Here is an 18,127-nt window from a genome sequence, read left to right on the forward strand (position 1 = left end):
AAAGGTATAAAACTAAAACAAAAACGCTCTTAAAAGATCTTGAAACATTCAGATCGTGAAATTGCTAAAGCATGAGAGCAGGGGGAGGGGGAGCAGGGGAAGTGCGGGAAGAGGGTAGAGGGAAGAAAACAAAGACAATGCACTGACTTGGTGATGAGACGATTTGGAACGTGCAAGTGCTAAACATGCAAAAGGGAGAGTGGCGGTGGAAGTGAAATGTGGGCGGGGAAGAAGATAAGAGGTTATTTGCATGCAAAACAAGTTTTAAAAAGTGTAGGGACAAGTAGGTAAACTGCATTAAGGAAAAAACAGACATGCATTTATGACAAGTAGGTATGAGTGATTGCAGCCTGGAAAAGACACACCTCAGAGAATTAGGGGATACATTAGGCATAATTGTGGTAAGAATAGGTAAGCATGAATGCAGCATGGAAACGCCACATCTCGTGGAATGAGGGGCTACATCAGGCATGCAGACATGCAATTGTGGAAAGCGAGTAGTGTGTTAAGTGCAGATCGTGCACACCTGGAACAGTAGGGTGAACAGGCATCAAGCAGGAGCTGCGATGGAGACCCCAAGCCAAGGTGGATGGACAGAGTGCGCAGGGCTCATAGATGGTGAAAGAAATTAAGGGGAGGGGTGCTGGAAACAGATGCATGGAAAAGGAGGGAAAGAAAGCTGGAAGGGGATATAGACAGCCCCAGGTGGAATGAGATGAGAGGGTGGCAAGAGCAGAAGGCCCTAGCGGGCAACAGATGGATTGAGAAGTGGGGTCAAATTGGTGGAAGAGTTAGGGGCAACACCAACTCTTACCTTATCTGGTGAGATAAGATGCAACAAAAAAGAGCCCTGAGCTGGCCCAGACAGGCCCAGACAGGCAGGAAGCCTTATGCAGCGGCCTTCCCCAGAGAAATGAGCTTGTTTCTCTTGCCAGCAATGGGAGGCCCAGGTTAACCACACAGTGGCCAATCGGATTGTAGGGTTGTAGACACTCCTCCCAGCACACAACCAGTGCTGTGTGATGAACAAAGGTGGCTGCCATTTTAAGGAAGCTTTGGCAAATGTTTTGGAGGAGAAGGGGGAGGACAGGCATAAACAGGAAGGAAGCCTTACACGGCAGGCTTCTGCGGATAAATGAGACATATACCAACAAAACAGCAAATCTATTATTCCTGTTTCTCCACTTACAACTACACCATTCTCTTTTTCAGAGCAGCCAGATGGCCAAATGATACGATTCAAACAGTAGTGTAGGATGGTTTAAAAACAATTATATGGTGGAGTGATGTGGTGCTCCACCATTGGCCAATTTCAAAATTCATATAGCCCAGGGATTAGCCAATGAGGGAAGGCCACGCCATTTCCATGAGATTGCTGGCAGCATGACTGTCATTGCAGCACCCACTATTATCACAGGAGTGCCACACTGACGGCTATGCTGCCAGCACCTCATGGCTCTCAATGCAGTGATCCTGTGAAGAGAAGGAGCACCACACTGACCACCAGGCTAACAGCTCTGCATGGTTGTCAGTGCCCACTCCCGCTCACCAAAGAACTCTGTGTTGAGAGCAGCCATGACTCTCATCATTGGTGTTCCTATGATGAGAGGGAGCATCGCTCTGAAGGCCATGCAGCCATGGCTCCCAAATGCTCCCTCTCTGAGAGGAGCTCTACGCTGACAGCCATACTGCCAGCGTGGCTCTCCTCCATGCCCAGGTCCTACATGACAGATCAGGCCCAAGCAAACTTAATCACCCAACCCCTCCCCCAGATCCTAACCTGAAATGGTGGGGGGCAGAAGCCCCCTGCCAGCACCTCTCACCTCCATGCACAGGCCACAAATAACAGAGGAGGCCCGGTATGGGTAAGCACCCACCCTTCCTTCCCAAATTCTTTCCTTCTTGGTGGGGTTGGGGGGCATCATCCGACTGCCCTCCTTCACATGGCCGCACCTGGCAGATATGAGCTGGCTTTTTTTAAGTCGTGCACCTACCTCCTCAGAGTGGTTGCTGGAAACTAGCTAGTTCCGAGCAACCACTGTAGGCAGTTCTCATTTTTGATATTTTTGTTATTTTATTTGATTTGAAGGAACACACTAGCTTTATAGACCGCACCCTCAGGCCGTACTGGGAGTTATGGGCCCTGAGACCTCGTTAAAAGCCCTTGCTGCACTTTGGCCTTTAACTTGGTCTAAAGGGCACATAACTCCCAGTACGGACCTGGGGCTAGGTATACAAGGCTTAATTAACAGATAATGTAATTTACTGTGGTGCATACAACATATGTTGCATAGAAGGTTAGGCTTGTACAATCATTCTTGCCCTAAAAGTGTTTTAATATATACTTATCTTTTTTCATTGTTTGCAGCGGGAAAGAAAAAATGTTTGCCGCCATCACAGAAACCTTGGAGAACGACTTCCCGGCTTGGTTTGGAAAAGTCTTTAGCTATGCATCAAACCCTGGGCTGATACTGCCTTTCATCTTGATAATGGTGTATGTATAGTTCCAGGTCCATCACAGGCTATGTTGGTATTGCCAGACTGCTTGTTCTTTATCATGCAGAGACTACTTTCCCAATCAATCAATATCTTTATTCTGCTGTAAGGCCATTAAAGTAGATCATTACACAAAATACAACAATAAAACAGACTCAATATACATCCCAATTCCATTATTGTCGAGGCAGCCACTTCTGCTCCACAGAGCAATTATTAACCCAGGTGCTAACTTCCCATTTGGGGTCTCTTTAAATACAGGTGAAACCCAATGCGGCAGATATATCAAAGTGGCCAGTTCTCTTGTTAGCTGCTATATGGGTTGCACTATGTATTGCACCACATGCACTAGGGGCCAACATTTGCCCTACCGGCCTTCCTAATCCCAAGCTAAGGGCATGCCATGAAAAGTACCTCATGCAAATCCCAGTCTCTAATGCATATTCCTTCTCTCTGGTGGCTTGAACCAGGTTGGATTGCCCACTGTCCTTTTTCCCAGAGGAAATGTTTTTTGGGCCAGAGAGAGCAAAGCAATGTGGCTCGATTTCCAAGGGGCCTAGCAACGTCATGTGGCAAATGTGCTCTGATTTCTATTGTGCTAGTTTGTGGTAGCTTGGATCTCATACCCATCCCCAGGATGCCAATGGCCATTCTCGACTCACTGAATTTGATTTGCATCGAGTCAACATCACTTGCTCCCTTGTGACGGAACCTAGTGCAATTTAAAATATTGTTGCGAATTACAGATGTGCAGGCACGCACAGCGCGGAGCCGATGGATACATTTGTTAGTAAGGTCCTCCCTGATTTCATGGTGGTTTCGAGGCAGTTGGGCACCTTATACCAGAATAGCACTCGCCCCATACAACCCCCACCCACCCGACCGACTTTCTTTTCCTTCCCAAGCTGCAGACGTGGTCGGGCAGATCTGGTGGTCCATGATAATGGGAATTGAATTTAGCATGACCGTTTATTTTATTTTTTACACGTGAGCCCGGTTTCTAAGCGTGGATCCGGGATTCAAACCTCTGTTCCTCTGCGGGATCTTGCTACCAAGACCAGCATCAGAATCCGCAATAACTGGCTTGCCAACCCCCGGTCTGCACTTTACGCACCATCTGGCCTCCAAATAGACTTTGCTGGGGGTGGAAGTGCTGTGGGAGTCTGTGTGCTTAGGTTATATTCAGCAGGTACTAGGGGGTTTATGATAGTTATATCCTGGGACCCTTTTTGCAAGTGGTTTTTGGGTCCACTGCTTGCTCCTTTTTTGCCAGGTGGGCCCAATCTAGATGTGTTGGTATAGTTTTGGTTAAAGTTATTCCCGACATCGAGATTATGCCTGACTGCTAGTTCCTGCGATTTTGAAACCCCCATAAAAACCTCCATGTTGACAGATGACTCCACCTTTGTCCCCCCCATTCCACAGATTATTTGTAGAGAAAGTAGTAGTTTCTTTAATTCTGCCAGTTCTGTGGGGACCTTAGTACACTGGCAACCGCCAATCGCGGCTGCCCCCTTGCTGTCTTATTCAGGGGAGTGAAATAGATAAGAGTGTATCTAGAGTAACTGGTGGACAGGGAGGGCTACTGCACACCACTGGGCTGCTCTCAGCACGCCCGATGTGTCCCTCATTCGTGACACAGCCGTTGACGTATCCTTGCCCCTTTTCCATTTCCATAACAGGACAGTAGCAATTAGGGGGTTGCGATGAGAGGAGGATTATACGGCCAGTCGATGTGCCCTGCAGGAACGCGTTACAGTCCGTTATGTCTCTCTCGGGCCAATGCCGTCCAACAAAATCTCATCTTGTATTAGGCTTGCTTGAGCGGGATTCAGGGGAGGCAAAGGGGTTGGGCCCAGGCAGGCTGAAAGGGCTGGGGACACTGCTTTGTCTTCCTCGTCGCTAGTTGTCATTGGAAAAATCTCATAGGTCAAAATGGTGAGGGCAGACACAAGGTGAGGGTCAAAGCGTCCGAACAGGCGATGATCGTCATAGTGTTCAAAGTGTTCCCTGCCTCTTTGCAAAGGTTGGTTCCACATCCAAGACCAGAACCTGCATCCTCTGGTGCGCAGGGGGGCCACATTTAACATCCCGGGCATCTATCCACCAACATGAGGCTGGTATAAAATATGTCTGTCTTCTTGCTCTTGGTATGTGAGTCATGTTTGGTATTCTTGGCATCATTAACTTTGCTATTTTACTTCGGGGGTCCAGATCGGTGAACAGTTGCACGGTGTTAAAAAACTGGTCAATTTCTTTAATCAAAATGTTTACCTCCCCTGTTGGTTTTAGAGGGCTTTCAGACCTTTTCGTGATGATACAAGGTGTGGGAAGTTCAGAGTGGATTTTCTGTTCAACTATTTTTTTTAAAGTTTGTATTTAGCCACATTTTAACAGCTTTTTACATAAGATGAAAGATTTAAGAAAGTACCAACAAGAAACTAATAAAACTTCAATCATTACAATTTTCAATTGATCTACTTCATAAAATACATAGAGACAAAAACAATTTTAACACATCATTAAAATACATTTGCAAAAACCAAAATAAGATGAGCTAGAAAGGTTAAGAATGATGGCATTTTTGAGAAAGAACTGTAGGACATATTAGCTGACATCAGAAAACTACAGTTAATTTAATATTGAGACCACAAGCGACTCTCTCCCAAAACCTACTTGCAGAAAGCCAGTCTGTATCGTGAACAAATTGTGAGAGGAATTTAACTCTCGCTTCCCTCAATGCAGCACAATCGATTACTATGTGCCTTCGAGTTTGCATAACTCCGGAGCCACATTGCTGTTTAACTATTAGAATTTCCCGCCTGGGGATTGCAGGCAGTATGCTGAAGGGTAAGGGTGCAGCTGACCAATGTTCAATGGCCGTAGGAGGATCTCTTGGCAGTTGGACATTATCCTCCAGTTAGCGCAAAAGACGAAACGTTTCTTTGGTTTCTAGGTTTCTAAGTTTCTAGGTGGGGGACGTTTTTCAGTCCTCTTAGCCTGCCCTTACGATCTGGCCTGGCCTCTTACCTGGTTTTGCAGTCAGCAGATCTTCCCCAGTCAAATGCACTCTGAGCAGTTAATGATTAAGGCAGACTCGCCGTGCTTCAAGTAATTTCATTTAATTAGCACCAGGCGGGCAGAACATTCACACCCTTTTCGCTGGGGATTTGCCCCAGCGGGTGGGCTGCTGCAGTTCATGAGGGGGCGAGGCATGGCAATACGATGGCCCCCCAGGGACAAGTCTAAATGCGGGCAGAACACCTGCATCCTTTCCCCCACTGGCTTTGCCCAGCAGGTGTGCTGCTGCAGCTTATAAGGAGGACGAGGCGTGGCAATATGGTGGCCCCCAGGGACAAGCTGGAAATGCGGCGAAATGCGGGCAGAACACCTGCAAGTTTCGCCTAATATCTTTAAAGGATCTGCCCAATCTTTGACTAACCATAGAAGTGACAGAACTAAGTGTCATTGCAGGACTTCATTGCCACAGTGGGAATCTTAATGAACGCACAAAGGGCAGTTTTCTCTACGTGCGCGTTACTCAACATATAAGAATTGTATTCTAACTACTGTTATTTTCTCAGCTTCAGTGTATGCTCTATTGACAGTCCTGGAGTTTTAAGTTAGCCATAGATGACATGCTAAATTAAAATCCTAGAAAACCACAATTGGTCAGAGAGCAGGGTAGCATCTGCATTAAAAGAATGTATTAAAGCCAAGTGATACTGTAGAGGAGAATGGCTTGATTTTCTACACATCGCACTCTTATCGGCTGAATTGGATGTCTCACCAACACTTCAGTAAGTGACAAACCAAACCCTTTGAGGTGCTGTGCTGTCCGTTCCAAAGAGGGCAGCTTTGCCCACGCAAAATAGACATCTATAGGGGGTAGCTAACCTCATCGTGCTTTTAGAAAAATGCGGTGCATGTTTCTGGCCAACATTTTTTGCAGTGGAGTTGGGTATGAGAGATTATGTGGGCCATGTTGCCCTGAGTGGAACACACAATTAAAGAATAAAAGTGCCTTTAGGCTTTCATTTGGTGCTCAATTTCAATTGTGGGCCTTTTCAAGAGTAAGCAGGGCAGCAAAGCAAAGCTTGCAGCTCCAATTTGCTTTCCTCTTCCGTATTGCAAAAGCACCTGGTTTCACATTTGCAAAAGATTTCCATGCAAACGCCAAACCAATGGTTTCCTATGAAAAATCCCTGGCATTCACAGCTTGGGGGTCATTTTTATACTATGGGGGTCATTTAAAAAAAAAAAAACGAAAAAACGGTAAATTCTTTTTAGGGGGCTGCCAATGCTTGCAAACATATAAATGTCGTTATTGTGAAAATTTTATGTGCAGAGAAACTTTGCAGCATGTAGTAGTAACATGTCCTAACTTGAAAGATGCTAGACATATCTTTTTTTCAAATCTACTAAATTTGTACACAGAAAAAAATGAAATAGAAATCTGGAGTATTCTAATAAATAGTTCCAGATTTGCCGTCATCAAAGCTGTAGTACAATATTTAGAAAAAATGCTACCATCTGAAATAGTATGATTACCAGTCTGAGGCTTTTGCGTTTTTTATCATTCTGTTTGTTATTATCCTAATGTTGCCTCATGTCATGTTATGCTGACAAAGTTCATTACAAATTTTAATGTATCATTTTAATTTTTAATGTTTTATCACCATTATGAACTTCTGTGTTTTCCTTTTTCCTTTTTTTTTTGAAAAGTTGATTGATATCAGCTAAATCAAAAATAAAAAAAATAAAAAAAAATGCTTGCACTTATATGCTGTTGGGTCCTTGCGTGTTGTGACCACTTCCAAAGTGGAATGTAAAATCCATGGAACTGTGCAAAGTGTATTTTTGCCAGGCAAAGTCAGAGCAAAGTTATTTTATACGGCATAAATGACTATGCCCTGATTTAGCCCAGACTTGGCACTGCAAAAATACACTTTGCACAGTTCCATGAATCAGGATTTGTGTCGGCAGCGCAAAGTCACTTTTCAGCAGTGCAAATTCACTTTGAACCGGGCAAATATTCCCTGAATCGGGCTAGAGTGGGTGTCAATTTCAGAGATACAGTTGCATGAGAGGACCGCCTCTCGTTTCAGTTCGGCTTGGTCAGTGCTGCTTCCAGGGTGTCCGGCGGATCTTCCTGGAGCTCTTGGCCAGCTTAAAAGCAACGCACACAATCTGCTGTTCCTCTCCCTGGCTATATGGTTTCCAGCAGAAACTCTGTGGAAATTCAACCAGCTTGGAGATGGAAGTCCATGTGGCTTACTTTGGAGTTGAATGGTTCCACCAACTCAAGGGGAGAAGTTGTCCTTGCAGGGGCTTCTCTGTTGTTGCGAACTTGGCGTTTCGGCACTGCAGCAGGGCTTCACCGGGCAAACCAACCATCAAGGAGTTGCACCAGGCGTCCTCTTCAAGTTCTTCATCGGTTCCTTCGTCCAGTGGTCGACTCTGCCTTCCAAGCCAAAAGCCTCGCCTTTCATTCCGTTCTCTCCCATTCATTCCTGCCTAGCTGTCAGTCACCCAGCAGTGTGGCTGTTCTTGCCGAACAGTCAGTCGGCCAATCACCACAGAGTGCATTTGGGTCTCCTAGGAGACTAAGCACAGGGAGTTTCGGGCACCTCCCTCACTTCCTGCCTACCCCAGACACCCTGGAGCCGGAGGCGGGCTTCACTCATGAATCCCGCCAACGGCAAAGCGAGCAATGGGACTAATCCTGTTTTGGCACGCAGAGTAAATCTCAAAAAGGACCTTTCCACAAAGAAATGCTGAAAAAAGAAGACCAGGGCTGAACGCAGCCCATGGTATATGCACACCACAGTAGTTAAAACAAAACCACTGCCACGAGCCATTCAGTGGGGTAAGGTTAACCTAAAAAATGTTACATGAGAAGCTAGACAAAGGGGATACTAGGAAACCCCTCCAGCACCCTATGTAAGATGGTGTGTGCTGGGTCTAGAAAGTTACAAAAGCAAGTAAAGTAAATTTCACTTTACTGCTCTTGGAAACAGTACTTTATATCAGAGAAGGTATTCAAACCTTTGGGAAATCTGAAAGACTTCACTGGGCCACTGCACTGAAGGTGCTGTGTGACCCAATGTAAAAGATGATGCCTGTGGAGATTGTCAGGCTCCACAGCCAAAAGAAACACAGTGTAAAAAATCACATTAAAATACACGAGAGAGTGGGCAAAAGGGACTCAATCTCTCCAGGTTAAAAAAAATCAAGTCCTCAAAATCCAGCAAAAATGCGGGGGCTCTCTTAGGTAGAGGGAATTAACACATTTGTGAGAATTCTTCCTAACAGCCGCCACTATGGAAGAGCTCAGAGCTAAAAGAGTTCCCGAGATGGGCAGGAATGGGTGGGATTAACCATATAGATTAGCATGGCTAGGGGCAGGGAATGGGAGGGATCAATAACCAAACAACATCTAATTACATTGTACGTCCCTCCTCAAATATCATTAGTGTGTCTCTTTTCACAAGCCATTCTCCCTTTGTACACATGAATCAGTAATTGAATGCAATATTGTGGGCTATTATAGGTGTTGCAAGTGACACCTAATAGCACAAACTAAAAAAAGGACTTGTGTTGTATTTGGATTTCCAGCACATCATGTTAGAATGTTGCATTCTTACAGGCTGCCACCTCATGTAACACTCAGCATGTTAAATAACAAAAACGTGACAAATGCAGAACTCTGCTTATCTTTCAATCTCTCTGTCCCACAGAGACAGCTGGATGGTAAGTGCTGTAAAATACAACAGAGATGTATTTCTTTGCTTTTTTGCAAATATAATTTTTAATATGTTGTATATTTTGCCTTCAAGCCCCCCCTCCTCAGTTATTGGATGCAGCACAGGTGGAATCCTCCTTGCTGTTGACACTACAGCTCCCAACTTTAAACATGTGTCAATTCACGGGCGCTGTTGAGCGCCAAACAAGATGGGCGCCTGAAGTTCGAGCTCCGTGGCAGGCAGATCGCGAGATCCTAATTTGGCAATTCTATGATCAAGTAAGCGACCCCAGCTGACATGATTATTGAGCCGCTGTCCCGGGGACCCCGGGGTCCGAATCCTGACAGAAAATGGGGCCGAGAACCCCTGTATTTGGGCGCCGCTGTGACCATCCCCCTACAGCGGCTCTCCTACGCGCCAAAATCCAGCCCCGACAGAGTGACGGACTGATCCACCTAGTGGGCCCGCAACACTTCTCTACTCCTGCGGGCGGCCACCAGCGGATGGGGTTCCACCACTGCTCTGGATGGATATGGGATTTGGAGGCAGCCTGAGCGTACCCTGAGGCCGCGCACCACCGGCTTGGGCGGACGCGGCCGTTGGTGCTGAGCGGTCCGGGGCGTGCTGTTCCGGCATCGGTTTGGATAGACGGCTGCCCTGCATCGGTGCTGCCCGGCCCTTCCCGACGGCCGCGCTTCGTCGGGCGGGCTGCTCGGCGGGGGCCTCCCCCGCTGTCAGCGAGACTACACCGCTCAGCGTGGAGCTGTGGTGCGCCAGCGGACACCAGGCACTGCGCTCCCCCGACGACACACGCTGGGCTGCCGGATCCTGGTGGCCATAAGGTACATGAAGGGGGGAGGCCCTGTGGACGCCCCCAGGTAGTGACACGGCCTCACTCCCTCCATGCGGGGATGCACGGATTGACCATCGGCAGTGCCCGGCCTCGAGCCATACTAATAACGCTGGTCTGCGCCGCCCCCAGGAGACGCCACCAGCGAATACCTATTACAGAACACGCTGAGGTCCAGAGGCTCGCTCTGGGGGACACACTGCGGCCTGGAGCCTGTCTCGGCTCCGTTCTACCTTTCACCGAGGTGTCCCTGCGGCGCGGGTCCGCCTACATCCCATTGCTCTATTTGTGCATGGCTTAGACTCCTACACTGCGCCCATGGGGGCCTTAACCCCAGGTCACACTATTCTGGCTGCACATTTACTTTGTCTGCATGTCCCACATGTTAACTGGTGCCTCCTATGAACCATATCACTTACTCTGGAGTCCACGCCCAGTCTGTTCTATAGGCGAACGCTACAAGACTGAGTGGCATTCACCCTCGCCTCCCCTGCAAGTATAACTAGACACTTGGGCCTGAATTCCGGTCCTCCGTGGAGGTCGAATGGTATCACCGCGCCCAGCCCAACGGTGACCTGCGACGGGTGCCCTTTACTACACGCCGGTGGATTCGGGTCTGCATCCTCATATTACCTACTACAGGCTGGGACCATATAGGCTGCACTGGTGGTCGCAACCATTGCATGGACTAGAGCACGGTCACTGGACCCCTGATCGCCTACTGGATCCTCCTGGTCCCTCCTTCTGGGCTACGGCGGGCAGATAGGTCTGCCTGCCGCCGCACACCAATTCACCCGTTTGCACAATCTAGGTGACCCCCTTCTCCTGACAGGGTGGAACGCAATATCCTATTGTCCCCCGGGTCCCCGCCCACGGTGTGGGTGAGTGGCTTGGTACCCCAGGGGGCTGCATCCTGCCGGTCCCCCTCTTGTGCTGACCGAGGTGCCACCGGCTCACCCTCACTCCACTTGATCCCCAACATCGCCACAATGACCAAGGGGGCCGGGAAAAAGCAGAGCTCCATCAATATGTTTGCAAAGACTCCGGTGAGATCGTCAGAAGGGGTCCCTACTAACTCATCATCCCTTGTCAACCCGGAATCCCAGAACATGATGGAATTCATCCGCGAAGGCTTCAACACTATCCATTCGAAAATTAGACAACATGAATGGCACCATATCCTCCATCAAGGCCCATATCGAAAAAACTGACAGTCGAGTATCGGAGGTCGAGACCAGGGTGAGTTCCGCCGAGGATGGTCTGGGTGCCTCCTCATTATCGGTGTCCCCGAGAATAGTATCAATGAACCAATGGAGGGCTATGTTGAACATACATTGCTGTCACTCCTTGACTCACCAAGTCTCTCCCCACAGTTTATCATTGAGCGGGCGCACCGAGCCCTGACAGCTAAGCCGAAGCCCGGCGCTCCTCCAAGACCCATTATAGCTCGGGTGCTGAACTTCCGAGACCGTGATGCTCGAGTTGTTTGAGCACTGGAATAATTCCGGCTCCTTCATCGAGATTTAGAATTCTCTTGAATTCTTTTCGAGTTGTACTTGCAGGTCTGAACATCAAGAGCATATAATACTGGAAGTCAGTTGTAATATTGTATTAATTGTTTCTCCTGATGAAGACGTTGTCCTAATTGTTTTCAAATGTCGAAACCGGTAGAGAAGAACATCCGGGGATGGGAATTGTCATTTTCTGTTGAATGCACCCACTCCGTGGAATAGAACACATCTTGGAAAATTATTGTGTTGATACACATTCAATGTGGATGAAATGAAATGATAAAGACTATGTGGGGCTAACTAATGAAGTGCTACTTTATATATATTGCACCAATAGTTTGGTTCAATTTTTATTGTGATTGAATGAGGCTGATTGACATGAGTTGCAAATGATGGTTTGATTGTTGAGGAATGATGGTTGTGCTAGGTTGTTTTATAATCTGGTGTATTATGCTCTCCTGCAATAAATTATGTAATTTAATGTGTGCATTAATTGATGATTAATTCATTGTGGAAAATAATGTATCTTAGCAAATAAACTTTGATACCTTTATCAATTAAAAACAACCTCTGGGCAATTTTTCAGTATACTTTGTTACCTAATACCCTGGTCCAGGGTGTGGGGTGTTCTTGCGCCTTTCAGTATGCCTAACATAGATGACTCAGAATTTTATGCACACCTCACATCCCTTCTCGATGGCTTCCCTCTTGTTCCCATTCTTTGGGGGGGCGACTTCAACACAATTTTTGACTAGGACCTTGATAGATCTGGGTCCAGACCCCGCCAACTCACCAAGGCAGCCTATACTGCGCTGTCATCCCTGCCCCACCTCGCTATGGTTGATGCTTGGAGACTCCTCCACCCTGATTATCGTGCCTATTCCTTCTACTTCACGGTAAATGTCTCGTATTCCCAAATTGATAGATGGGTGATATCTGATGTATTGATAAAAAATGTTGTACAACTGATGATCCTTCCTAGAACCCTATCTGACCACTCACCTGTGACCATTACCGTGGGTTGGGGGCCGGACCATGATCGACCCAGACACTGGAGGATGAAACCCCATTCTCTCCTCGACCCCGTGTTCAGCTCCGAGGTCGAGGCGGCTACTGAAGAGTTCTTTGAAATAAACACGGGTTCAGTGTCTTCGCAGGCCACGCTATGGGAGTCCTTCAAGGCTTATATTAGGGGTATAGCGCTGCCCAAAGAAAATGGCATTCTCAGAACAAGCTGTCGGTCCTGGAGGCTCAATGCTCACTCCTCTCAACCCCTGAGACTCTGGCATCTATAGCGGTGGAATTAGACACATTCCAGTCCCTTAGATAGCCCCGCCCTGGCGAGGAAATACGGGGAAGGGGAGCGTCCGGGCCACCTCCTGGCTAGACTCATCCGCCGTGAGCTGGGAGCTCCACACATCCCTGGGATTGAAAGGCCCGACGGCTCTATGGCTATCACATCACAAGACATTAACTCAGAATTTTTCACATTTTATGAAGCCCTGTATTCTAACTCGGATGAGGCCTCAATGGCGGAAGTCAGTTCCTATCTCAATGCCCTCCCCCTATCGGCCCTTTCCCCTGAGACCACGGGGTCCCTTGACTCCCCACTCACCATTGAGGAGTTTTCGGACGCCATAGACTCCCTCTCCTCGGGGAGGGCCCCTGGCTCATATGGCATCCTGATTGAATTTTATAAACACTATAAAACTCTTTGCTCCCTCACTTAATAGCTCTCTGGGAGTTATCGGTAGAAGCGGGCATTTTTCCTCCGTCCCTCCGAGAAGCCACAATAACGGTATTACTTAAACCTGGTAAATCTCCCACACAGTGCGGTTCGTACCGCCCGCTATCGCTCATAAATAGCGATGTCAAAATATACGGCAAATTGTTAGCGATAAGGCTTGCCCCCTGCATGCCATCTACTATCCACCCAGACCAAGTGGGCTTCATCCCGGGTCGCTCTACCTCTTTGAACTTGAGGCACCTCTTTAATATAATCAGTAGATTAAGTCCCAATCTACACGCTGTGGCCGCCACTCTCGACATGCAAAAAGCGTTTGATTCGGTCTCTTGGAAATACCTTTGGCGGGTCCTCGAACAATGCAAATTTGGTTCCACTTTCCTCTCCTGGGTCAGGGTCCTTTACTCAAATCCTGTGGCTAGGGTCCGCACTGAAGACCGATGCTCCCTTCTCTTTAAGATCGCTAGGGGGATGAGACAAGGTTGTCCATTCTCTCCCCTGATCTTCGCTATAGCGATAGAACATTTTGCTGACATGCTGTGCCAAACCCACGCACATAGAGAGCTCCGCACTGTGGGTCAGGCTGACATAGTGTCCTTGTACGCTGATGACGCACTGCTTTTCATACATTCCCCCTCCATTAATTTACCCCCGATATTGAAGGATGTCATCCACTTTGGCCGTATTTCGGGCCTCAAGGTGAACTGCTCAAAATCCACTCTTCCCACTCACGGATTGCACCCCCCCCCCTGATACTCTGGGTTTCACTTGGGCTCAGTCAAAAATCACCTGTCTGGGAATAGTAATAACACAACAATTTGAGTCGGCCCTCGAGGAGAACTATCAAAATTATCTTACGCATCTGGCGACTAAGACACTAGCCTGGATTAAACTACCGATTTCCCTTGCAGGCAGAATAGGGATATTGAAAATGATAGTGCTACCCCAACTACTCTACAGGTTCACCAATATCCCCTTATGGCCAGGCGAGGGCTTCTTCCGAGTATTGACTCACACAATTAACTCCTTCTTATGGCACTCGGGGGTGGGTCGACTTAAACTTGGTACCTTGTCCACCCCTATGGCTAATGGTGGCTTTGGGGTCCCTGATTTTCTTAAATATTGGCTGGTATCCCAAATACAATACACACCGTACTGGTTTAACATGACGGACCCGCCCCACATGTCAGACTTGAAAAACTAGCGGTTAGTGACCGCAACATCCGCTCCCTGGTTCTGCAACCCGCCCCCTCGGCACTGGGCTCGCTGGATCCAGTCGCCTGTACATCCTTGGCACTAACGAAAATATGGAAACTGTTTGATACCGCTTACCCGTTCCATGGCAACCTCCCGCTTTGGAACTTTCTCCCGGGGTTCCCACGGGTACCGCCTCCTATGGTACGACGCTGGGCTGAGGCGGGATACGAGTTGCTTCGGGACGTCTTCGAGCAGGGCAGCTTTATCGAGTGTCCAGACCTCCCATCGTCCCTGAGACGTGGCCGGTGTGCATGGCTTCAGTATTTGTCCCTTCGTAAGACCCTTATACGAAACTACCAAATGTTCCCAGCGTTACTGCCAGATGATCCCGCTATTGAAGAACTGACCTCCCCTGCACCCATCAGAGGTAAAATATCTAGGCTGTGCACCATGGTGCAATCCAGATCCACTCCGAATTTCACTAAACTGAGGCGAGCATGGGAGGACGACCTGGGGGTGGAGGTAACAGATGAACGCTGGGCACACATGTGTGCTCGCATACACCGGGTATCCTTTAACTCCTGCTTCAAATTGATTCAGCTTAAAGTACTGCATAGGTTTCATTACACCCCGAACAGATTACATCGTATGTTTAGTGACCACTCTCTGCGATGTCCCAGATGTGGCCAGGATACAGCTGTTTATATTCATATGATTTGGTCCTGCCCCCGCCTGTCCCAGTTCTGGGGTGTGGTGTGCTCAACGGTATCCGCAATTCTCGACCACCCTATCGACACCTCCCCAAAAAGTGCCTCTTCCAAGACTTCTCCGGATTCCCCCGGGACTCCAAAAAACTGGCTGGCCTTTGCATGCTCCCTGCAGTGCGATCCATCCTACTCTATTGGCTATGCCCCACACCCCCCACTCATGCTCAATGGCTCAGGGCAGTCACATGGGCCTCAGATACTGATGAAACCTGGTCTTACCTCCAGCCCACTCACTCAAGACCCATAGACATTTGGCTTAAATTCCGGTCCTATATGTCCGATTTAAGTGTGACACCAGATGCATCCTCTCCAGCTATTACCCCTTCCCAATGAGGGTCCCCATCCTGAACCATAGTCCTCTAACAACTTGCTTATTCTACATATGTACTCGATGAACATGTCCACATTGTAAGCAGTTACTGCATGCCTTTATTGTTTTCAACTGTAACTACATTGCACCTGCCCTATATGTTGTTCGCCTGTGTTAAGCTGCCAACATGGGTGTAATTTTAGGGGGTACGGGGGTGTTTGTCCCCCCCAACTTTCATGGCACACCATTTTGTTCCCATTCATTTGGCTGGGGCACCTTTTCTTCAGATGTCGTGTCCCCCCCAACATTTTCAGCAAAGTTACTCCACTGGCTGCCAAGCTGAATAATAATAATTAAAAAAAAACAACATGTGTCAATTCAACCTTTATGATTACTTTCTTGCTAATACATCATTGACTTCATGTAATTATTTAATTAACTCAATCATCCAGGCATTCTATTTGTTTTATAGACTATTCTGCAATCTTACAATCTTACGTCTTGTCACAGATTTGTTTCCATTAAGCACATACACATTCACAGTCACAAATAATGAACAGATAAAAAACAATGTGGATCACAATCCATATGTAATTGGGATACAGGAACTGCCAGTGCAAGAGCAAAAGTGAATTGATGGATGTGAATGGCCTAGAATTGTTTTAGGTGTTTTATGGACAAAAACGCTTCACACAAATGTTCTTGTTTTTGTTTTGTCTAGCATGAGTATTTACTACCTGAATGCTACATCAAAAGCTTACCTGGCCTCAAACTTGGAATTAAGGAAGAAATTACAACTTGTAAGTTCCCAACAAAAGCTCATATGATAAAGCAATTCACATGCCACTTACATATGCTGGCATCTTAAAGCGTGCTTCTCTTTCGTTAGCAAGCTGAAGAAAACAAGAAAAGAAGCAAAAAAGCATCAGAGAAAGCAGTAGAGGAAACTGCACCCATAGCCAACTCCAAAGAGCAAAGAAGAGATGCCGAGTTTCAGAAAGGTGAGAACATGATCTCATTTTAGAATGTACAACATCAATTCAATATTTATCATTTCATGCTTCACACTGCAGAAAATGAGATGTCTTACGTATTGCATGTTATTCATTTTACCTTGTATGCCTTGTTCATGTGTTTCTTTGCCATGTTCTGATCTGCTATATGTGACTTCAAGATTGTCTGCCCCATCTCACCAACTTCCACGTCAAGGTCTCTGACTTCGCCACACACCATAGTAACTAAGCAGCCTACATATGGAAATTGAACACCCTTACTAAGAAGACATCAAATCTCAGAACACAATCCCCTACAAACAATGTACATGCTACAGCCCTGGCCAATGCATTTTAGCACCACAGGAACATGAGACTTCCCTTTGGATCCACAGTCTCTACACTCTCAAAACCTAGAACATGACCTGCATGCAAAAATCAGGGAGCTTTGGGAATGCATGAATCCACAGCCTTGCGAAGCTATATTGCATTGTCCCCCCTTTCCCCACTATCCCGACTCAGCCGGTCTCTCTCAGATGCCCGAGAGCTCCCGGAGACAAGTCAAATGGCTGCAGCGTGTAGTATAAATCCCACTAATATGAAATAACATTAATATTGACAACTCCTTTAAACTGTGCTCTCTTTTACCTTTGAAACACAAATCAAGGCTGCAGCAAGGGCAAGTCATACAATAAAACACAGTGTTACAAGTAATAATAACATGCTTGTCTCTGATGAGTGGCACACCTTCACACTTAATGCCATTTCTGATGTGCCCCGACATGGTGCCACAGGTGTTTCTATTCCCTGCCAGGAAAGAAGCACCATTGGAGGGGAAGGGGGCCTTTCATATTTTCTAGGAGTGAAACAAGCATAACCATTTGACATAAATGTAGATCAAATAGTCATATGACTCCATATTGACACAGGGTTCAACTCCCAGTCACTCACCATCCTGATTCTGATGAACAAAACAACAGGAAAGGAGCAGTGTCTCTTAAGGTAAAGTATTACTGAGATGCAAAGTTTGAGTGCCATCCCATTTACGTAATGCATGTCACACTGATCATTTAGCGAATCCCGGGTAAAACAGTAGTGTGCCATGTAGCAGTGACGGAGAGGGCAGCAAGTCTCCCTTTGGCGCACAGGTAGATTTTTCATTTATGCTGAGGCCGTTATATATTTTATGCCCAGATTTGGTTTTGGTTTGATTAACAATGGTTTGGCTCATGATTATCGCTAGATTTACCATTCAGATCGTATGCGGTAGCTTATCTTAAATTATCTGGTGGTCTTTTTCCAGAAAGAGTAAACATCTACTTCTCAAGAAGCACCTAGCACACTTATCAGTCATGCAGGCATTCTTAGCTGAGAGGCCATGACTTTAAATAACGATCATGGAAAGAAAATCACCATCCCACCATCGATGAACTGTGATGCATGATTTCAGGACTTCAATCCAGTGTCTTGCACAATCTCTATAACTCACCCCCAAAGATCAATACCAACATGCC

General features: G+C 47.0%; 1 protein-coding gene across 1 annotated transcript in view; it reads left to right on the forward strand.

Moving 5' to 3' along the window:
• LOC138510811 (transmembrane channel-like protein 1) overlaps positions 1-16,645 on the forward strand; it is a 534,459-nt gene extending 517,814 nt beyond the window's left edge. Inside the window, exons 14-16 of the mRNA XM_069626507.1 lie at positions 2,369-2,494; positions 16,343-16,421; positions 16,511-16,645. Of these exons, the coding sequence (XP_069482608.1) occupies positions 2,369-2,494; positions 16,343-16,421; positions 16,511-16,645 (340 nt within the window). The remainder of the gene's footprint in view (positions 1-2,368; positions 2,495-16,342; positions 16,422-16,510) is intronic.
• The last annotated feature ends 1,482 nt before the right edge of the window (positions 16,646-18,127 follow it).

The sequence above is a fragment of the Ambystoma mexicanum genome, chromosome 6p, assembly GCF_040938575.1.
Source record: "Ambystoma mexicanum isolate Mex_15411 chromosome 6p, UKY_AmexF1_1, whole genome shotgun sequence".
Lineage (NCBI taxonomy): Eukaryota > Metazoa > Chordata > Amphibia > Caudata > Ambystomatidae > Ambystoma > Ambystoma mexicanum.